The 23,651-nt window shown below is 32.4% G+C and overlaps 3 protein-coding genes across 4 annotated transcripts; all 3 read left to right on the forward strand.

The window, feature by feature from the left end:
- The first annotated feature begins 240 nt into the window (after nucleotides 1-240).
- LOC117683295 (uncharacterized) lies at nucleotides 241-3,196 on the forward strand. 2 transcript variants are annotated; one of them, XM_066082454.1, is made up of 9 exons: nucleotides 241-333; nucleotides 529-588; nucleotides 968-1,341; nucleotides 1,467-1,526; nucleotides 1,737-1,823; nucleotides 2,012-2,062; nucleotides 2,183-2,245; nucleotides 2,515-2,592; nucleotides 3,080-3,196. In XM_066082454.1, the coding sequence occupies exons 3-9, from the start codon at nucleotides 973-975 to the stop codon at nucleotides 3,137-3,139; spliced, it is 768 nt and encodes a 255-aa protein (XP_065938526.1). In that variant the 5' UTR covers nucleotides 241-333; nucleotides 529-588; nucleotides 968-972; the 3' UTR covers nucleotides 3,140-3,196. The 2 variants fall into 2 exon arrangements, with proteins under 2 accessions (XP_065938526.1, XP_065938527.1); XM_066082455.1 differs by having other exon boundaries at nucleotides 279-333; nucleotides 534-588.
- A 2,721-nt stretch (nucleotides 3,197-5,917) lies between these two features.
- On the forward strand, nucleotides 5,918-8,382 carry LOC117683287 (E3 ubiquitin-protein ligase TRIM71). The gene is made up of 2 exons (XM_066083357.1): nucleotides 5,918-6,057; nucleotides 6,661-8,382. Exon 2 carries the CDS (start codon nucleotides 6,661-6,663, stop codon nucleotides 8,380-8,382), a length of 1,722 nt encoding a protein of 573 aa, XP_065939429.1. The 5' UTR covers nucleotides 5,918-6,057.
- Nucleotides 8,383-14,911: 6,529 nt separating this feature from the next.
- LOC136274294 (MAM domain-containing glycosylphosphatidylinositol anchor protein 1-like) lies at nucleotides 14,912-23,149 on the forward strand. The gene is made up of 6 exons (XM_066080733.1): nucleotides 14,912-15,258; nucleotides 15,381-15,438; nucleotides 15,690-15,775; nucleotides 21,206-21,349; nucleotides 22,652-22,831; nucleotides 22,924-23,149. The coding sequence occupies exons 1-6, from the start codon at nucleotides 14,962-14,964 to the stop codon at nucleotides 23,008-23,010; spliced, it is 852 nt and encodes a 283-aa protein (XP_065936805.1). The 5' UTR covers nucleotides 14,912-14,961; the 3' UTR covers nucleotides 23,011-23,149.
- Nucleotides 23,150-23,651: the final 502 nt, after the last annotated feature.

Below are 23,651 nucleotides of genomic sequence, written 5' to 3' on the forward strand. Positions count from 1 at the left end.
ATGTGATCTGTATAAATACAATATTGTTGTTATATGTACAGTGCGTTGAAGTCCTACGAACAATGTCTGGTGAAAACCTCTCTAAAAGGTACCTGGAAGTTTTGCAGGTTAAAAATCGTTTGATTTTATTCGAATCCAATTATATAACTCCTTCTACATAAGTTATAAAAAGGGGGCGGGGAAAAATCAATATTTAGGAAGGGGAATAATCGATAATAGGTACATGTACATGTAAGAGTTACCGTCCTTGTAATTATGAGACACGTGACGCATCACTAAGCAATGACGTCATAATAGGCATCTAGCTTATTGGTGATTCTTGTTCCATTTGCGGTAGGTATATTTTCTTTATCTTTCACACACAAAAATTGTTTATTAATCTTTGAAGAAATGAAGAGTTAAATCAGTCCCATAATTCAATTCTTAACCAAATTAATATACTTGATTAATAACTGTAAGTGTATTTCATGGTGAAATATTATCCTTTTAGTTTTATTTAACTGTTTTTTTTCTTTGAATATTTAATAGAATAGAGATCAACAATTTCATCAGCAAAGTTGTGAAAGCTTCGGCATATTTTCTGAGCAGGTATGTATATATACAGTTTGTATTTTATCGAATATCTTCCAAAGATCCATAACTTCTATAAAAAAATCTTAATCATATGTCATATATCTCTTTAATATTTATATTACAAGGAATACAGTATTATTAATTAATTGTTACAAGTATGTTCGCATAAATACTTTCATACTTACGATAGTTATTAGTTCTAATTAAATATGTGATACAAAATATAGATGTACAGGTATTACACACAATGTAATAAATAAATGTTTATATGATATGAACAACTGCAACGAAACAATGCCGTGATTATTGTCAAATTCCGTGTCATTTCTATCCATGTCAATTTCAAATGCAATTTATTTTACCAAAAAATCTTTTCATGAAATTTTGTTGACAGTAACAATGGAGATGAACAAAACCGTTGATGACCCACAGGGGTCCACAGAAGCCCTCAGCGAATCCTTGCCTCAGGAGACCCTGCCCACAGGGACCCAGGTCGAGCCCAAAGAGGCACAGCATGTGTCAACAGAGGCACATTCCATGTCCATGGAGGCTCAGCACGTGCCCACAGAGGCACACCACGCACCCACAGAAGAGGGACGGCTCGTGTCCACAGAGGCCCAGCACATGCACACAGGGGCACCTCACCTGTTCCAAGAGCTCAAAACCGAGTCCTTAGGGACACAGGACATGCCCCCGAAAATTGAGGCACTCGGATTAATGCAAACAGAAGAAGCCTGTGAACATTTAGAGAACGATGCCAAACCCAAGGTAATTATAAAGATATCGTTTTGTTGAACTGCCAATTATTGATACGTGGAATTATTGCATTTTTTATATCATTGTTTTTTTTTTTACTCGATTTACTTAAATTCTAATTTTATAAATTTCAACAGACCGGTGATTTGGAGATACCGGGTCCTTCGTTTACATCGACCATACGGAGAGAATCATTGGTATGATTTATTATCAGATCCAAATATTAGTGTACGGCGGTTCTTACATTGAACACACTATTTTGCAAAAATACAGTCTGTTTATTTGAATTGATAGGCCATTAGTTGGACTTTTATGCACAGAGAGAGAGAGAGAGAGAGAGAGAGAGAGAGAGAGAGAGAGAGAGAGACTTAAACTATTTTGGAAAAGTGCTCCTTGTTTTTATGTAGATGAACAAATGTTCGATGATATCGATGATGTTGGACCATGACAGTGATGACGACGAGGAAGCAAACAACAAAGAACTGGACCAGGCGGTATGATCATGATTAATTGTAATCAGATTAATCATATTTTCATCATGTCATTATATAATTCCATATTTAGATTTGGTTAATATTCTCAGCAATCTATACTTGTTATAAATTTCACAACAAATTTGAACACTTAATAATTATCACAACAAATTTAAACACTAAATAATTCATAGTCACGTGGTTTACAGGCCCTGTCCAGACTTTGTGCAGAGTCGGGGGAGATAATTCTTAGAGAAGAGGTACTGCAATCAAGACGTGTCCACCTTTTGTTGAAATATACAATCAAAATTACAGATTAATCGAGTTGTTTTAATTTATATATCTATATATTTCTATATATATACACTTTCTCTCTTTAGGCACGTGCATTGTCAGAGCTGACCATCAAAACAGTTCTGGCTGAGGAGCGAATAACATTAGAGGTGATCATACGTATATGCATATATCAACCGATACATTTCCGAGATAGTTGTCTTATTGTAAACTTCGGATTTGCCAATTGTGAAAAGATACACAATTAACAATATATTAATTTTGCATTTCCTACCACCTGGTTAATTCAAAGTATACAACATGACCTAAATAATGATCGATGAATCGATAAATTAATACCGATGTGTACAGTTGTTATTCATATGAACCATTTTGTTGATTGACAATTGTTCATATGAACATCTATATCTGTTATAAGGCCAGAAGGATGTCCAAGATGGCGATACAGTCTGCCTACTCAGCGGCCGTGGTTACTCCACTAAGGTCCTCTAAGAAGGTAAGAAAGAAATAAACCTCAACACAGGAATAAGTATTCTAATGTTAAAATGTAAATCAAACGTACTACATGTAAAACTCCATATAGCTAATGCTATGGAAAGAAAGGTTCGGATAGTACCAATTTTAGGTCGTCCATCCGAATTTTTTTTTTGCAGACCGGGAGCTAAAGACCAGCTATTTGTAACTATACACGTAATTGTGAAATAATTTGCCCGGCAAAGGTCATCGATATACAAGTATATATATTAGATGGCCGCATATATCAATGAAGCTGAAACGAGAAAGAATAGCATCAAACTTTTAATTATATAACCGTACACGTGCATTGTAATGAGTTTTATAAAGAATCGATAAGTCAACAATAAATGCATGCTTGTTACATTTCAGCTTCTCATATTTTTAAGAAAAGTTTGCTGAAAATAAAATTCTTAATAGCTACACCTCGTGAAAAAATATCCCCATTATGTTTTCGTTTTCTATTTCAGCCGAACATCTTCAGGCGACTTCTAGCTTGCTGTTTTGGGTGCTGCAGGAGGAGAAATTAAACTTATAAATATTTTTAGTTAAATAAAAAAATAAACAACATTCATTGTTTTATTTCTCTTTCCAAGAAAACATTTCATAGCATAAAAGACAAAGTTCATAATACTTTCCAGTTGTCATTTGTACGTGTTCATCTACAAATTAATTAACATGGTCCGATTACAGAGCAATTTTCATTGGCGGATTCAAGGGGGCGGGCGCGCGCGCCCCCTAAAATTGTCAAAATAAAGTTAAATCATACTCGTTCTGGCAAAAATAAAATATACAATTGCGAGTTTTAAATATAAAATCTTTAGAAACTTAAGGGATTTCTCTACATTAGACTAATTTCAACTGTGTAGAACAACATCTGTGTGTTTAATGGTGTAGCGTACAAACTAAAAAGCCTAATTTTGTTACGCTCTTTCAAATGTGACCAGTCGCTAAACTTAAGTATTTGTAATTGGTTATACTACAGGCACGTAGCATCAGGGGGCCACAAAGATTTTTTTTAAATTACATACAAAAAATTGAATTAACATGGAGTTGCCTTCCCCCACACAACACTTTTATGGGACCAATGTAAGAAATTGAAATGAAAAATGAGGGAATAAACTGTGAAATTGAAGTTAAAAGTATACCCCGCCCCCTTTCCCAAGGATTAGGATTTTGGAAAGTAACGTTTTTTTTTTCTTTTTGCTTATCAATATTTTTTTTTGATGAGTCTGCCCCCCCCCCCCCCCTTTGCAAAAACGATTACAAGCTGGTATATGGTTATCTTTTTTCATTTCATTTACATTGTCCCATTGATCTTAATTTACTGATTAATCTACAACCATTAGTAAGAAAATTTTCATATTTCTGCAAGGCAGAGTGTTTTGATGGGATTACTGCAGGTCTAAAATCTACAAAAAAAAAATTTAAAAAATGAAAATAGTTTTATTACTTCTAAGTTTAATCACAATACGACAAAAGTCTTAATTGTAAGACTTCATTTTAACCCTAAACAAATCTGTAGAATCCATGAGCTTCCGGTGGCTTTGCCCCCCTGTGCCCCCATTAAAATAACAGAAATTAATGTTTCTCATACAGGTATTTCTGCAAGGCAGAGGGTTTTGATAGAATTACTGCAGGTCGTAAATCAACAAACATTTAAAGTTTATAAACAATTTCATTACTTTTTTTTTAAGTATAATCACGAGAAGAAATATTACAAAAGTCGACATCTGAAGACTTTATTTGTACCCTACAACATCTCTAGAATCCAGGAGCTCCAGGGGGCTTTACACCCTGGGCCCTCACCAGGGCTTTGCCCAGACCCCCTACCTAAAAATGGCGCCCCTTCAAATCCTGGATCCGCCCCTGAATTTTCACTCTAAACCAACATATTTTTATTGCTTTCGACACATATTTGCGATGTCTGCGGATACTGTGAAATTGTTAAAATTCGCGGCCCGAGATCTAAATTTTCTTGGATTTACAAATATTACATATATAAAAAAAATACCCGACGAATTATGAAACATTATTCATTAGACGCCAAAACGAATATATACGCAATAATATTCCAACGTACCTTTAAAAAAAACTGCATTCCACAAACTTTTGGACCTATCGATTTTAAATAAATGATACCTCAGTATATAACGACTGTCTGTCGCGAATATTGATAATATTTATCGTATGAAGCATCGTAGGCTAAATATAGTTGTTTATTTTGAAATATTAACGGAGCACATTTCAAGCCAATCGACAAAAAGTACCAATTTGAACACTATATATGACATTGGTCTAATTCTTTTCAGCTCTTTCAATATGAACATCTACCGGCTCATTGGAGCAAGTAAACGTTGTATGGGACACCTCCATATTGTGACGTACTTCCTATCGAAAAAAAAAACCCAATAAAATCAAGTATAGTTTCATAAATATTTTAGTCATGTGTTCGAATATCGCTGGGGCTTTTATAGTTTTTACCTTTCCAAAAACCTTTAAAACGTATTTTTTGGTCAAATACTGTAACAATTGAAAATTCTAAACCGGTGAAAGTATTTCGATTATAATATACTTTTATCCACATTTCTATCAACCAGTGCCCCATGCCAACCTCATTAAAAGAAATATAGACAAAACGCAAAAAAAAAAAAATACAAGGATTTTTCTTTATTCACACAGCACACAGCATGGTATGAGCTACGTATAAAAGTTAAAATTTGATAAGCAGGATGTCTTTTGGGAGAAGTATACCTTTAACTTCAATTTCATTGATCACTTCAATTTTTATATGGTTCCATCAAAGTGGGGGAATGACAACTCCATGTTAATTCATTTTTTTGTATGTAAATTTAAGAAAAATCTTTGCGGCTCAAAAAGTGGGGGAGGGGCCCCAATACTACGTGCCTGCTGCGCAAAAAAGTTGGGGGGTGGGGTGGGGCTAATACTACGTGCCTGTGTATAGATTGCCGCGTGGTCGCCGCTATGGCCGCTCACTGCGAGGAGATTGATTCTTCAAGGATGGAGATCAAACCCGACCGGGGCGAGGAAAAGCTTATTCATCAACTTATTTCACATGAATGCATTCTGACAGTGTTTAAACTTCGCAAGCGTTTTAAATAATCTTTTTGCACCGGCTACTTTCTACTTTTCTACTTTCATTTTACCTTGAGTACTTGAGCAATGGTTTTACTAAAAACGCATACTGTAACATTATAATCGTCGTAAATCATAGACTGATCCTAAGTTCATAAGCAATATAAATGTTAGCAGATTGTTCTTATTATCAGTTACACAGTATACGTCTTTGTATACGTGCTTTGAACATCTAGTAGAACACCTGGAGATTTAAATCTAATTTTGGCTCTATAACCAGGAAGTAAATTACACAAGTCTCGTTTTCTCTCGCTCTGATCTCAGGGCGTTACCTTGATTCAGGACTCAAGTGGTAAGTTACATATGTAATAAGAATAGTTTTGTCTAAAATTTTAAATATCTTTTATATCTCATGACGGTACAGCATTTGACATATAATTCATATTCATAATCAAGATGGATAAGTCAACAATGGATAATAATATATATTAAACAGTTAAATGCTTGTCCTTATTATTGAACCGAAAGTAGTGACTATATTTCGAGACACTGTGAAGTTTTCCAATTAATTTATTCCGATCCTTTGGCATCTGTAAAGAAATGTGTCATTCTATAACTGTACCGTTACTGGTGTAAACAAAGCCTAATCGGCCAAAATGTTTGTTTACAAATATTCGTATAGCGTCGAAAGCAAATTGAATGTGTGTGTGGGGGGGGGGGGGGGGGCTGGGGGGGCTAGACTGATCTTTGAATATGGTTATGTATAAATTTGCAAATAAAGGGGGGGGGGTTAACCCCCCCCCCCCCCCCCCCGGTTACGATGCCTATACCTTATACCTATGTTGAGTATCTACACTGTTTCATTGTATTTATAAGTAAAAGATGATTTGTAAATGAAAGCTAATTATAACCTTACTAAATTTGATATACCTCTATTCAAATTTTCTTATTTCAGATGGAAATATCTAAATCCTTAGAACCACCCGACGCCCAGCATTATTTGGTGTGTGGCACTGAAGACTGTGAGAAGAACTGCCAGTTTTACTGCAATGACTGTCACCAAACATTGTGTGAAAAATGCAGAGATGAACATCAGAAGAATAAGAAAACCAAGAACCATGAAGTGGTCCCTTATAAACAACGCAAACGTCAACTTCCTGTGGAAAAATGCAAGATCCACCCTTCAAAAGACATAGATCTTCTCTGTGAGCAATGCCAGATTCCCATTTGTTCTAAATGCACAGCCACAGAAGAACACCGCGGTCATGTGTTTACCGACCTAGAAATTGTCTTTGCTGAAAAATGTTCGCTTTGTCAAGTAGAAATTACCAAAATTCGAAGCTATTTTGAGCCTACTTCTCAAGATTTGAAAAAGGAAATTGTTGGAGATGTCACAGAAATTAAAAAGATCATGAAAGATATAAGAACATCTATGAAGGCTGAAGCTGAGTCTGTGAAAAAGCTAGTAGACACAGTCACATCAGAAAAAATGGAACAAGTCGACAAAATAGAACGGTCATTATTAGAAACTTTAAGCGGTCAAAATAAAAAAATGCATGACTACATTAACTATCTCAATGAACTGATCAAAAAATTTTATGGCTACCTATCTTCCTCGGATATTGACAATTTAACATTTGCTCTCAAATCAGAAAACCTAATGATACAACCCATACCAGAAACATTCAAACCAGTCCCACCCGTATTTAATGCTGGTCAATACAGCAAGGAAGATATTGCCAAACTGCTGGGTAGAATAACTGTTCCTAACACTAAACCAGAGAACAGAAAAATAAAACCCATGGAGACTGCCTCTACAGAATTGAAACTTACAGGGAAACAAGACAGAGAGAAATCTGACGTGAAACAAACACTGTGTCTGTCTTCCTCTGTCACCAAGGTCAGTGAGTTCAAAGTACCAGGTGTTAGTTGTGTATATCATATATCACTGGGAAAATCAGGCAGACTCTGGTTCAGTGATGATGATGGTAACCTTATCCAAACAGATCTACAGGGGAATCAGCTACAGAAGATACAAACCAGTGGTCATAGAAATGAAGGCTACCACACAGTCACGATGGACGGGGATCTGATCTATACAGACAAACACAACAAAGTCATCAATAGGATAACACCGGATAATACAATCACTGAATTCATTAAAACAGGAGACTGGACACCATTCAGTTTACACTCCTCCCACATCAATGGGGACCTACTGGTGGGGATGATGCATGGAGAATGTAAAGTCACCAGGTACAACAAGACAGGGACAGAAATACAGAACATACAGAGAGACAACAAAGGACAGGCACTGTATGGTTACCCACGCTTCATCACAGAAAACATCAATGGTGATGTCTGTGTATCAGACACTATCAATGGTGCTGTAGTGGTGGTGGATAAATCAGGACAACATAGATTCTCCTACACAGGTCAGAGGTCACGGTTTAATCCCCATGGAATATGTACTGATGTACTCGGTCACATCCTGGTGTGTGATAGTATCAGTGAAACAGTCCATCTCCTGGATCAGGACGGTCAGTTCTTATCTCTACTACTTACACCACAACAAGGGGTAGATCGTCCCCGTGGTGTGTGTGTGGATGATGAGAACAATCTCTGGGTGGGACAATACACCACCGACACAGTGACAGTGTACAAGTATCTACAGTGAACATTATATCTCCATACATCAATTAGGTACTGTGTGTGTGTGTTGTGAGACAATGTGACAACAACACGGAGATAGTGTACAATTACTGGTATTTACATGTACAGTGTACGTTAGTACATGCTAGCATTCCTATCACCCTGTGCATGTTTATAAATTTAATTATAATGTATTATATTAATTGCTAAACAATTGATGAATAAAAATGTATGTACAATATGTATTATATTTCTTATTTTAACCATTAGATACTTAATTTCAATTTTTGATTGAATCTTGAAAATAGTTATCAAGAGGACTTGCAGTACATATATAAGATTTTATCTAGCAATGATTAAAGTAATGCGAATGTTTTTCGAAATACAATGATATCAAAACCGTAGAATGTACCTTAAATACTACAGAACAATAGTTAAATTTCATCAATTGATGAATTTGAATAAGATGTACATATTTTACACCTTTCTACATGTATATGTAAATGCATTGACAAAAAAGATTTCTTTGATTCACAGACAATGAAGATTTTAAACTGAATGAAAATATTTCTGCCTGGTATTTTCATCTTAATTTTTTTTTATTAAAAAGAAAAAAAACCAAAAAATCTTAAACTTTTTTCCACTAACTCGCAAACGGTACGCAGAAATTTAAAAAAAAAGGTAAAAGAACAACATTTTATCGAACAAAGGGAGAAAACTCTTGAAACGAAGCTGCCGAAAAGACAATCTTTTCATTAAATCAGGGACGATGGACCTGATATGTTGCACAACTAAAAAAGTGATTGTTACGAACATCGAAATCAAAATATTACGTCACAATTACAAAAACTCAATGAAAAAAAATCGCCTATGACGCAATTTATGACTGCATGTTCAGAGTCATATATCCACACTTTACTTACATGTATGTACATGTAGTGGCTGACTTTGTTGTTATTTTTAACATGCTCAAATATGCTTTTCAACATTACTCAACTAGTATACTCGGCTTTCTTAAAAGGATGTCACAGTACTGTAGTGAGCTCCCGTTATTCTTGACGCGCCAAGCAAAACCCTCCCTTAAACTGTGAAATGAAAGTTTGACAGTTTCAGTTTGATTCTTATATTTATACATCTTATCCTTTTTGTTCTAAAGATATACGACATTACTGATACATGTAGGCCTATTTCTCAGTATAGAGCTGTCGCAAGAGCAAATTAAAATGTAGAAGTATATGCTTTGACCTCAACCGCGCAAATATAGACTACTTATAATTGTTGCTACATGTATATAAATAACTTTACATATTTTAAAAACAGTAAATATATTCGAATTTACTATCTTATTTTGATTTAATGTATTTCAAACAATGAATAAGGTTTGAGATATGGAATGGTATAAAGGATTACATATTTAAAAAAAAAATATACATTAAATCTCTGCATTTTTCTTAAAGATGGTGTAAATACTAAATGTAAATAAAACACGACAATAGCTATTTCATATCTATATATAAGTGTTGTGTTGTGCATGAACTATGCCTACAAAGTAGTCAGATTTTGGTATACAGTGAATAAGCCAGAGGCTTAATGTTCCCTACACAATGTTCGCCGTGCTCTATTTTGACAAAGTTCGTTTACACTACATACATACATGTACTACCGATGTGGAATAGTAGATGAGTTTATTCATCTACATTTTTAAATCATACATGTACATGTATACTGTATATGATTTAAAACAAAAGGATAATTTAATGAAAAAATTGAGTAAAGTCCCGGGGGTCTAGATACTTTGGTTCGGGGATGGAACGCGGGGGGGGGGGGTCCTGTCCGCAAGCATATGTGAAATGTTTTTTTATTTGTAAAATTGCTTTTAATTTTTTGGATAAGAATACAAAAAAAAAATTACGTATTCTGCTGGTCTGTTAGTGCAATACTCATCGGCTACTATACCTGTTTTGGAGAATTATCGTAAGTACCTATTATGCCTTAGTTCTTTAGATAATTAATCTTTACGCGCCGAATCACTTGCCATTTTGTATTGTAACACATAAATACCCCCCCCCCCCCCAAAAAAAAAAATTAAAAAAAATAAAAAACGGTTTATTACTATTTTTATGATTTTCTTTGATTAAAACTAATTCTTGTTTTCAATGTTTTTAAATCCATAACAAAACATGACTGTATCTGGCAAGATCGTAACTATGTGTATGAAGTATGGATTATTTCGAAAAATTGTCAAACAATTTTGATTTGATATTTCTATTTGTTGAAACATGCTATTCTACAACATGTTGCAGAATAAAAGGCAGAATTAAGCTAAGATGATCAATCAGAGAACGACTGCATACAAAGCCCGATTTCATCCTTTCTAAGATTTCTAAACTCATAAACCTGACAGACCATGCATATTTCCAACAAAGAAATCAACTTTTGGCTCTAAACATTAATGATTACATTTGCTAACAAATTGTTAACATTGTATAACCTTGCGATGAAAACAATTTTACTTTCTCAAGAAAGAATACAATAAATTATTTTAAATCTAGTTTAAAATTAAAAACTATGTTTTTTCTATAATACATGTTTAAAATTGTGATGTAGATTGAACATACTTATATTGTATATATATATTCACTTTAAATAGCTCTCTCTCTCTCTCTCTCTCTCTCTCTCTCTCTCTCTCTCTCTCTCTCTCTCTCTCTCTCTCTCTCTCTCTCTCTCTCTCTCTCTCTCTCTCTCTCTGATGTGATGTTTTGCTTTTGCTTTTTTAAATGCTGGATAACATCGCCGAAAGTACGTGGAAACATCAACTGCGTTTTTCAAATTGATTACAGAAAGTCAATAGGAAAAAATACAGACACGGAAAACTTTTTATTACATGTATAACCATGCCTTCAGTTTATCTCCTACGACTGTGAAAGTACAGAACATATCATACAATTTTAAAATCAATTGTTATATTTTTTTTCATGGGTTCCAGTGGGATGAAACAGGAGAATGAAAATGGAGGGTGTTTAAAGGTATAATACAAGGTATTCTCCTCAGTGAAAGGAATGCACAATCCCTTGAATGAATATCGATGAAACATTGGTTTAAGCAATAAAGTCAAAACAATGGGAATATAAATAAATTAGAACAGCTTAATTTACATATGGATTAACATTAGTTTACACAAAAATTAAAAACAATAGGAGTAGAAATAATTAAGAGAAGTTTCTATGCGTGTGCATCTGCCAAGCGGAAGGACAGCACAATATGTTTTCAAGGGGAAATACGTTTTTTTTTCATTATGGAAGGAAATCAATGATACTGAATAGGCGAAATTTTTTTTATAAAGAATTTGATCATAAAATGAACAATTTAACATTATCACAGTTTGAAAAAAGGAGTCAAATTTTTCATACCATGAATACAAGATTTTTTCTAAAAATCGAAATTTGCAATTTTATTCCCGAAATGTGGACTTTTTGTGCAATAAATGACATGTGGTGATAATGAACAGTGTTCAAATTCAAAATCACAAGGAAAGATACAAAACAGGGGCCCGTTTCACAAATCATACTTAAGACTAAGTTATATCTTAGGAAAGATCTTTTTTCCTAAGTTCATTACTTATCCATTTCACTATTCTTGTCTTATCTTGTCAAAGTTCCTAAGTTATGTATTAACTTTAAGATAGGTAATTCGATGTCTTAGGAACAAACTCAATATGGCGACTGTTTATTTTGTATTGAAATGAATTACATGCACATTAAAGTTGAAAAAAAATACAAGAATACACAAATCATTAGGACTTGTCCACTTTACTTCTTTCTTCAATTCACATCTCTCGTATAGACTTTTAATTTTAACATTTTTTTAAATATTATCTGGTCGCACGCGCAGATGGGTAGCGGGTATTTTTAAAGCTAGTGCACTGATGATAATGAAATTAGTCATTCCCGAGAATCACTGATATCTTAAGCAGTTTGATCAAAACAGGAATAAATACTAAGTAAAACTCAATTACAGAATGACTGGGTGATTTGTCATATTTCTCCACCAAATAAGCTTTTCTCTTACGAAAGAAATTTGAGGTGTTTCCTTTGCGGTAGAATGAGGGGTTCTTTATTTCAGTTTTTGTTGGGAGGGGTAGGAGTGACCGGCAAGTGGTTTAGGTATGTCGATGTTAAATCATCCTTGGGATTGCTGTTTCATTAAGAAATTGTTGCCTTCTATCCTCGCTTCCTCTATCAGCCAAGATGCATTTATTTGCAATGTTTCCTTTTGTAAAGAAAAATCATTCTTATATCAACCATTACAAGAAAACACGCATTACATTACACTTAGTTTAAAAGTTCCACATCTTTCCATTCTAAATCTTACTTGTCACTGCATGTGAGTATTGAATTCCATTTTGGAATATACCGTATCCTGCGATCTCTCAAATTAAAAAAAAAATACTGTTTTCAAGGAATATACGGGTATATTACGTTATTTTTATCTACTCGTGTATGCATGAGAAGGTTAGATATTATAGTACATAATTTCAGTACATGCACATAAGCACTACACTATTTACACTCTATAAACACGTTTTAAATTTTTTTTCTAATTGGTTTCTATGTGAATAAGGGAAAGAGTTTTTACGTTTACTTGAAAAGTTTACATCCGTGCCATATGGAAAAGAATTTACATGATCGATTTAAGTTAGTAATTAACGAAATTATTTTAAAAAAAAAGTGGCTTACAATGTATCTTATGAACTTCCCAAGTTATAACTTAGGCATATCTTAAGTTCTATCTTAGGAACATCTTAGGAAATCTTTGTGAAACGGGCCCCTGGAGCAGAGCAAACACGGACCTTTAAAAAAAATCAGAGGTAGGATCAGGTGTTCTGGAGGAGTGGGCATCCTCTGCTGACCGGTCACACCCGCCGTGTGCTCTTTGTCGTAATCGGGAAAACGAAAAGATCCGCGGTAGACGCGATTATATAGGTGATTAAAAAGCATACTGAGTATTTATTGAATGCTTCAGAAAAGATGACTCAGAGATAAATTGTACACCTTATGACTACTTTCTCTACACCGTAACATTACAACACAACTATATGTATTTAATTAAAAAAACACGAACTAAAAATGTTTTTATTTTTCATCTGACAATATGTTTGTTTGTTGGTTAAACGTAAAGCTGCAAAAACTCTTTTGAATTAAAAGTTTTGAATTACATTGTGTTTTCAGATCACAGAAAATGAGACTTGAAAGCGCCCGTTAGTTAGACCGAATCGTTAGTTCATCATCACGTCTACTTAGAAAATAAACATGATTTGAATTGTGATGATTTATCAATAAACATATTTTATCACGTACCAACCAATGTCATATCCCGGTGAACTATTAAAACATTGCTGCAAAATACGTTTAAAAAAGACAAATAGTTCATGAATAAAACCGAGTTGTTTGTTTAGAATGATGTAACTATTAAACAAATAGCGAGTGCAGTTATCACCGTGACATCAATTTCAAATTCAAAATGGAACCGATTACGATTTCAAAATCTCGTAAGGTGCTAGATTTCTCCCAGAATTCTCTGAAAAAGCATAATTAGTTGCAAATCCCGTGAGTTTATATGTCCCTGGATTTATAAATATTTTTTTCAAGAAATTAAAAACAGGAACATCTTTAACAACAGATGAATGTGTTTGCATATCGGATAAATAGGAAAATAGTCGATATGAACGCACAAGTATAAACGAGAAGTCAATTATTTTAGTTATATAAATGTGCTAAAGTTGCGATGGGTATACAAATCGAAATTTTAAAAACAATATTTTAAACTTTTATTTGAAAGCTAACAATTATAAAACTCTTTAAAAAAACATACGGCGGCGTTCTGTTCGAAATTGTCTGAATGTGGTAGTGTGGTGGCGGTTGTGCGACGGCGAGTTATTTGAGAGTACTCGTTTTTGAAGCGCAAGCGGACTTTTGTAATGACCTTATTCAGAGACTATACATTTGAGGCATTTTTTGTTCCTTCATTTATATTCGAAGAAATTCATTTTCATGGATTCACAGTGATGGATATTTTAAACATATAAATCTTCGTAACTAATGATAATATAAACAAAATTATAATATTAGACATAATAATATACTGTATTTCAATGTTTAATGATTATTTGATATCGTGGATAAAATCAACAAATGAATGAATTTCACAGAAATTATTATTTAAAAAATTACATTAATTTTATTAATGAAACTTCAGTACATGTTCACGTAAGAATTAATGAAATGAAAGTGACAGCTAATTTTTTCAAACAGTAATGCAAATAAACAATTGACTTGGTTCTGAATGTGTAATACGACATCGCAATATATTAATTATTATAAATATTGCAATAAATACTATCTACTTTTCGTATGTCTATGACTTGTGTGAGTTAAAAGTATTCTATGAAAACTATTTATTTCTACAGAAGCACCTTGCCTATAAATTATTAATAAGAAAACTAAACTTCTTTGTTTGACCATTTCGACAAGAGAATTAATTCCGATAATATTTAACCGCAGTGCTATCAGCATTCTCTCATACTGTACACAAACTGTGGAGCGGCATGCGCTTCAGAAGAAGTTTAGCCCTGATGGTCAGTTTCATTGAGTTAATCAATGGCTGCATTCAGTTTAAATTCTCACGTGAGGTGTCTTTCTTAGACAATTCTCAAGTGATTGGAACTTATCCAGGATTATCCAAGCAAAGGCTTTTTGGCGTGTGTGCTCCAAGATGTAACAATGACATTCAATGTAACGCTATTGACATCTGCTTTGAAAATTTGAAGTGTAAATTAATCAGTAATTGGACACCTCTGACGCCAGGAAACATCTCTGAAGTAGTGTGTAAACGATTCCAAATGGTAGGAATTTAACCTCTTTTTACTATTTCTTTTTTTTCTCTCTCTCTTTCTGTCTCTTAATACCACCCGCCACCTTTTAAAAGAAACATATGGTTAATTTGTGCGCTCTCTTTCTTTTATAGCAAGGTTGTGCAGATGGATATTTTTTTGACAGAAAAGATAATATTTGCATCGCTCAATGTAAGTCTTATATTAGTGATAACTGTATTTCTTAACAATCGAATTTATATTTCATACGAACACATGCTAAAAATTGTAATTTATTCCACCGAAAGTTGACTAAAAGGTCTGAAGGCGACTCGATGACAATTTTACCTTTAAGTTGTCATGATGACACCCTGTCAGTTTCATCATGTGCAATGTTTCGCCGATTATGTTTAATTTATATCAATGTTATTCGCTTTCCTAATTTAACTAATTTTCCTTTTCAGATTATTGCAACTTTGAGAGTGACCCAGAGTTGACATGTTTTCTTTCCGAAAGTCTTTCTGACGAATTTAACTGGACCATTCATGCGGTTGGTAGTTAACAATATAATTTGTTATACTTTCATGTTAAATACTGAAATTTGATTGGTTAAGACGCAGTTAATAATATTTTCTATTACCCTCAGCGTTAGCAACGCACTTAGCAACGGGTAACATTAAAAATGTTACATGCACGAAAATTATGCGCGTACAGTTCGCTGTAGAATTCACGTTATTCCTATATAAAAGCAGTAAAATTTTCTTAAAAATTAAGACATTCAGTATAACAAAATAAAGAGTGCCTGTTTGGGAGGGTAACAACAGTTGAAATTGACACCCCGAGAAAACCATTGTCAACCTCCGCTTCGCGTCGGTTGACAATGGTTTTCTCGGGGTGTCAATTTCAACTGTTGTTACCCTCCCAAACAGGCACTATTTATATGATATCTTATTCAAGAGGTGATATGTCGGGAGGGGATATTATGTTTATAACTTTATAGAAATAGTTTCATTACCATTAAATCAGCATCTTAAAATGCTTCCCACAAGCCCGACAATTTGTTAAGTATGGTCGTTTTATTATAACACACAGGTCTGTATTTGCTGATGACTATGATCGTTTTGATGGGTGGGATTTATCTACATTTAATGGTCCATGTTTTGATTGAACTTGCATTTCATCTAAAGGGCAAACTATAGATTTGATCACTTTTTGGCCTGTATTGAAATACCAATAACAATGAAGGAATTTCTTCCTCACGTAAATCTTTATTTGTACGTGTTCTCTCTCAAATTCCGCCATTATCAGTTTGTTCGTAAATATCGTTTAAAGCGATCATACGTTTATCATGAACATCGTTTATCCTTTCCTATCGTGTATCAATCCTATCATATCGTGCGTGTATACTCTTCTATCGTGCGTTAATCATTTCCTTTCGTGCGTGTATACTGTTCTATCGTGCGTTAATGCTATCCTATCGTGCGTAAATCCTATCCTATCGTTTATCTTGTAAAAAATAACGTTGCGGGTACTGTATGTTTACATTTTTTCATTTTTCTTTTATTTGGCAATCATTAAACAAATTTAGATAAAAACAATTAAAAATCGTAAATCTCTCTATTTTTATAAAAATACCCTTTTCACATTCTGGGATTATTGATCTATTTTTGTAAATATTTTTTATGATATGTATGTACATAAAATGTGAATGTGAAGGCCAAATACAAGATAACTTAATTTAAAAAAAATCATACATAACATAAACGAATCTATGTTCACAGTATACATTCTTCTACACATAAAACTTAATGATTTAGTAGGTAATGGCATCTTGCATAATCATCGCCTTATGTTCTGATTGCATGATACTTATATAAGCTAATATAAATATGGTTTTGAAATATTAACATAAATTAATAATCATTGCTGGAACATGACGTTTACAATGTACAGAACTATAAAGTCTAACTAAAAATATAAAATGAAGTATGTATGCTGCAATAGTTTGTAATAATAAACCGGAGGAGATTTAGTTAGTCCAAGTCAGCTGGTCAACCTCTTTATTAAAAATTATTGTGAATTAAGTACTGCAAGGGCCACTTGATTTTTTTTCGCCTGTGGTGAATTTATGATCACAATGATATATATCACCTAAACAACAAAAGTCGTCTGACTTAATATATTGATTACTATAAAGATTTATTTTGTTAAATATGATTCATTTGCTTGTCTAAATTTTAATGCGAACACCTACATTATTTATCTAGAAAAAATCTAATTACAAATCAAAAAACTTGCAAAGGAATGTTTACTGCATTATTATTTATATAAAGAGTATTTTCCAATTTCATCCCCCCCCCAAAAAAAAACAAATAAAAAAAAATTAATACGTACAAACATTAATCTTTTATGCCATTATTTTTATTCATTTTCTTCCGGTAAATCATAAATCCCTAACTTTTCGTGCAAGCAGGGTTTTTTTTAAATATGGACCTCCCTATAGTTCCCGCTATCTGTGATAATGTTAATCTTCATTTTATAATAATGTATACTATAAGTTGCTTTTTAAGATTACTTGTCTAAATAAAAAAACAATTACATTTTTTTCTACCTTTTGACCTTTGGTTTATTTTGTTACTAAATAGAAAATGGTGCATACAAAGGTGAATAAATATGCGGTCACCGTGACTGACGATGGAATTTTGCATCCGGTTTTCCATCCAATTTTCACTTTCTCATCCGATTTGCTGTCGACTTAAATCCCACCGTGTGACCACTAAAGTCGAAAGTCCAAAGCAAAGTCTCAAAGTCGATGTAAAATCTGAAATCACGGTAACTTTCCCTCGTAAAATATTAATAATAAATAGATTTAATTAATTACAAATCGATTGTGTTTCGTATTGTGTGACCACCTCAATAATCGACTCAAATGATCTTACCAAAGCAAGTCAATGGAAAATCAAATCGGATGAAAATCGCTTTGTGTGCCCGCTCTTTTAAGACTACATATGTGCAATACAAATGAGAATTTAAAAAAAATTAAGATTATGCAACCCTAAGGTAGTTTCATACTCTTGAAATTCTTTAAAGAGAGTTGAAAATAGAACTGATTTTAACATAAACGGGCTAAAACTTCATCATCATTTTTTACAAATATACATATCATCTTTGGAAGATGTCGAAGATGTCAGATAACATTAACTTGAAAATGATACTTTTCGTTTGTTTAAAGGTGAAATCTAAAAAGGTTGGCACCTGAAATACAAGTATTGTCAGTTATCTAAAACAATTTAGGTATAAAGATGGGGACTTAAATTGTTCCTTAATCTCTTTTGTAACCCCTGTCACATTCTATATTTTATTGAATATGGGGCCCGAAACAGAAATAAGAATTTTTGTGAAATTATTGCTATAAATTATAACACAATTTATAACAATCATAAGTAATGCCATCTTTCCAAAGCATTGCAAACAAATACACATAAATCTAATGTGTCATGTAAAAGAAAAAAAGTAGGGGGTCACATTTCAAACATTTGAGATTTGGTATGAATTAAGTTATTTTTGGCAAAAATTGGGGTTAATCTTTTCTTGACTTTCATGATAAATAAGCTAAACATGCCAATGTGTAGATAGAAATATTAAAATATTGTTTAAATGTGCTTTTTCGGAAAACATGAAATTATCGTAATGCACAAACTTTTTAAAAGTTTGATCTGTACTGAAAATTAAGAAGCTAAAATTAACAGTACTCTTAATCTAGCGAGTTGTGAAAAATGTTCCGCCTAAAAACATAGTCCCTTACTAAACTCTTTAGTTATGTAATTTTATTTTACCTTTTCTGTTCAACATAGTTTATTTGACATAATGAAATACAAAGATACGAGTAGAACTTATACATGTATATTATGCAGATTTTTCATACTAGAGGTAACCCAAAATGGTTACAGAAAAAACCCAGAAGAACGAACCTGTTTAAAATACTCACTACTTTATCTAATTTCATCACAGAAACTGCAGAACATTAGAAAGAAAGTTATTATGCCGTGCAAAGATAGAAATCAAAGAATGTATACAAATGAAAATTAGTGGTAAAAATCTAAATTATCTTGAGCTTTAGTATAATTTTAATTACTTCCGTGTGGTTATATTTGCGGAAAATCAGAGACAGAATTATTTATGTGTGCTAAGATAGAATGTATAGAAAAAAAACCAATTCAGTAAAAGTCAAGCTTAAAAAATATCATGAACTTTACTAAAAATTTAATTTTAATCGCAGAAAATCAGAAACAGAGTTCTTTATGCTCTGCATAAATATAATACATAAAAACTAAAAATATAGGGTAAAAAATCAATCTCAAAGATATCGTGAGCCTTACCGTAATTTTAATTACTTCCATGTGGTAATATTCCCATAAAATATACAAAACTTTTTGGAACATATATTTTTGACAAAAGTATGACATGGTCTTTATTAAAGGGGCATGTTCTATTTTAATTGTTTTCATTGCTTAAGTAATGCATTTTTTATGATCACTTAAAATTTGAGTGTTAGATTTAGAGTTATTAACAAGATGCAGAGCGTTTAATAGTTTGTTAATTAAATAAGAGTCGTGTCTTGTTTTTGTTTATATTAGTTTAATGTACCGGTAAAAGCTCTTCTTCAGCTGATTTTTCTATCTGCTAATTTGTTTTGAACATAAATGAACAGTCTGTTTCTGCTCAATGAACTTTTTAGCGTTTGTTAGATTCATTTTAGGTCTAAATCTGGAATTTTCTTACCAAGATTTATAATGTAAACAGAAACTTTGTTTATATAACATATAATTGTGAGCTCAGTATTTCGCTTATAAATCTACCAATGACAATCAAATTTTGGTTGACTATTAGAAATTCCTAATTGAAGCACTGTAAACATTAAAGGGGCATGGTTACGATTTTGGTCAATTTCTAATGATCAAATTAAATTTGTTAAGAGTAAGATACAGTGCTCACAATAATTGTAATGTAAACAAGGTTCGTGCCCTTTTTTGTTTACATAGGTTCAATATACCAAAAAACCGTTTTAAAGCTAATTTGTCTATTTTCTTATTCATTTTAAGCAAAAATAAACGGTTCCTAACGTTTAATACATTTATTTTAAGCCTATAACTGGAATTTCCACTCCAACATTCAAAATGTAAACAAAGCTAAGAACTGTAAGGTATGTAACTCGCTTATAACTGAACGAATGACACTCCAATTTTGGTTGCTTATTAAGAATGCCTTTCAAAAACATGTAAACATTAAATTAGGAAAAAGGACAAAAATCATGATCATGCCTCTTTAGTTGCATAGCTAAGTTCTCCATATGCCATCGGTTGAAAAGCAAACAGTCAATATGACGTTATGATATGACGTCACCGTCATTTATAAACAGCACTGGCTCAAAAGTTAAATCAAGTAAAAAGAAAGATGTTAATATGTCGAACAATAAAATGATTCAAACGATTTATGAAGATAACGATCATTGCAGATCTACAATGCTACAATTTGTGACATTTTAATGCAAGCATACTACAATCGTGTAAATTTATTCTTAAAAATGTGTTCCCTGCATTAACACTGAGGGAGTTAAATATAGACGTACGTAGGAAAAATGTTTTAAAACTCTTCTAAAAAATCATCATAATAAGGTCATAGTGATCTTCTCTCTCTATAAAAAATTATTTATATTGATTTCCTTTTGACAGTTTTATGAAGGTCAAGTACATGTATAATAAGGGTGCATAAAAAGAAATCTTCTTTTTTGGACATCATAGGATCTAGGGTGCATCCTTTCTTATGTATTATTTGATGCATCTTAGGTCCTAAGATATGATGTCCAAAAAAGGCTTCTTTTAAAGCATTTAAATGTATTGTCAAATATCAGAATATATGAAAATTTTTGTGAGTTTCGAAACCTTTGAGAAGAATTTCATATTCAACATTTTTATTTTAGAATTCTACACCATCCCTCAAGACAGGTCCTACCTCTGCTGTTAATGGATCATACTACAAATACATTGAAACATCAAGAGGAGAAGGTTATCCTACTTTCATATCTGGTCAAAGGGCAATTCTGGAAAGTTTCATCAAATTTTCAGGTGCATCGTCATTATATAACGTTCTTGCATTTAATTAAATAAAACAATTTTTTTTTTTATCAAAAATGACTTTTTATTAATAGTAAGTGAAGAATGGAGATTAGTTCTTAGACTCATTAAACTGCAATTTTCGCCTATATAAAATGTTTCGCCTGTATATCCCACCAAAAGACAAATTTTATCAAATATTGTTTTTAAATATTCAAAGTGATACAGATATTGATTATTGTATTCAAATTGGAAGCAAAAATAATTATGTATAAAATGCACAAATTTGAAAAAAAACCATACTAACTCGAACAAAAAATAACTTAACAAAAAGGAGTACACAAGATATCAACCAAAATGTTCCCATAATTGAATTGTTCTGAAATTCTTAGATTTGTCATATGGAATAAAATCTGAAAATATGTAAAAACATAGTATGAAATTAAGGTATCCAACACCTCAATTGTATCAATATTTTCTCGAGAAGAATATTATTGAAATCTGTAGACAAAACATACTTCAGAAATACATGTACCAACAAAAAAAATAATAAAGATAATGTTCAGTGTTTATAGCTCTCAGTTATGGCGCAATTGATTTTACCCAGTTTGCACAAAAAAATCTTATTTCATTTCGACATTCCGAATGACATTGTTGTCAGTATTTTTGATGAAGCAAAATCGTTATATCGTTAACTACAATATGACTAGGAATAAACGCTTTATGGAAATTAAGAAATTCATACACTTAAACTAGTTTGTCTAGATTTGATATGATATTACATGGAAGTCAACGATGTCGATTTTTATATAAATGGTTTCAAAAGTACTTTAACAAAACGGCTTTAATAAATTCAGATTTGTTCAAAATGTTTGAATTATTTCATACTGAAAGTCAATATTAAACTTTTTAGATTTAATTTTGTAAATATTAAACAGTACATACAAACTGTGTTTCAAACCTAGTACATGTAAATGTTAAAAAAATGTTAATCAAATAAAAAAGTATATTGACATTTTTTAAAATCACTTGATTTTGTCTTTTATTCCCTGAAATACTTATTAAAAAATCCCGTTTTTATTGATTTTTTAAAATAAATTTTCTTTCTGAACGTTGTGTAATAATGATTAAATAATTATTGTATTGATTAAATAACAAAAATCAAACTTATTTTAAATATAATTATCATGTGCGCAATGAACTAAAAACGCGACGGGTGAGATACCTTAACTATACATGTTTTCAATTCCATGCATGAAATTCGTCTCTAAACGTCTTCTTGTATTTGTTAAAAATATAATAATTCCTACATGGATATAACCTACTGCTTTACGATGTACTACCACATGTACGGAAGTTACATTAACACTCTCACTATCAGAACTCAGAGAGGGAACAACACCGCCATAGACCGCTGGAAATTGTCTGGTAACCAAGGTGATGCCTGGCATCATTTGTCTAGGGTCAACCTTCCCTTGGACTCCCAATCAAAAGTAAAGACATTGTTTAAAACTTGTTTACTTTTTGGGAAATATTATATTGGGTGAATCGCTGTTTAAGATCTTTGCTTTTCATCATTTTTTAGATCATCATTGAAGCAACAAAGGGGGCTAACTACGAGGGGGACATTGCAATCGATTCCATTGAGTTGATGCCGTTTGCATGTCCCTAGAAAAAGTAACAGAGTGACCAGACTTATCTCATATGCGCTTTTGATTTATTTTACCAATTTTTATTAATTGATTTGTATAATAAACATTTTAAATTTCGAATAAGCATTAATTTTGTTCTTTTGCGCGTTTGGAGTGAGTTGGCTAAGTAAAGATTTATCTGATATTTCATTGGTTTTTTTGACTTGGTAAGTATTTCGTTAATTTTTTTTTATTTAATAGTAAACGTTCAGTTGGATCATATGTTTCATTGCAATTTAATAATCAATTCATTTACATGTTAGTCATTATTTGATTTCAAGTTTTCTTTACTTCTTTGTATTTTTTGCAGTCAAATGAATATTACATGTACCTTCATATCATAACCGTTGGATCTAATTTGCATATTTAATGTACCTTATAACAAAAACGTTATTTGTAGATAAAATAACGCAACGATGTTACGTTATCTTCACCAGTTGTATATGTTGTAACTTGAATTCAGTAATTTCGATTTGTAGCTTTTTTTCTATCATTTTGAACCTCAAAATAACCATAATACAAATGACCATCTGTCTATCTGCTCTGCTACACTTTACACTCCTCATATGAACAAGCATTCTGAGAGTATCGCATAAGCAATACAAGTCTTCTACCAGGATCC

This window comes from Magallana gigas, chromosome 4 (assembly GCF_963853765.1).
Source record: "Magallana gigas chromosome 4, xbMagGiga1.1, whole genome shotgun sequence".
Classification (NCBI taxonomy): Eukaryota; Metazoa; Mollusca; class Bivalvia; order Ostreida; family Ostreidae; genus Magallana; species Magallana gigas.

What these genes read in the sequence shown, in the direction of transcription:
- LOC117683295 (XM_066082454.1), top strand. Translation starts at nt 973, where the DNA reads ATGGAGATGAACAAAACCGTTGATGACCCACAGGGGTCCACAGAAGCC. An exon ending in AGAACGATGCCAAACCCAAG is followed by an intron (nt 1,342 to 1,466) that starts GTAATTATAAAG and finishes AAATTTCAACAG; the next exon opens with ACCGGTGATTTGGAGATACC. An exon ending in AGGAGCGAATAACATTAGAG is followed by an intron (nt 2,246 to 2,514) that starts GTGATCATACGT and finishes ATCTGTTATAAG; the next exon opens with GCCAGAAGGATGTCCAAGAT.
- LOC117683287 (XM_066083357.1), top strand. Translation starts at nt 6,661, where the DNA reads ATGGAAATATCTAAATCCTTAGAACCACCCGACGCCCAGCATTATTTG.
- LOC136274294 (XM_066080733.1), top strand. Translation starts at nt 14,962, where the DNA reads ATGCGCTTCAGAAGAAGTTTAGCCCTGATGGTCAGTTTCATTGAGTTA. An exon ending in AAAGTTTCATCAAATTTTCA is followed by an intron (nt 21,350 to 22,651) that starts GGTGCATCGTCA and finishes AATTCCTACATG; the next exon opens with GATATAACCTACTGCTTTAC. An exon ending in CCTTGGACTCCCAATCAAAA is followed by an intron (nt 22,832 to 22,923) that starts GTAAAGACATTG and finishes ATCATTTTTTAG; the next exon opens with ATCATCATTGAAGCAACAAA.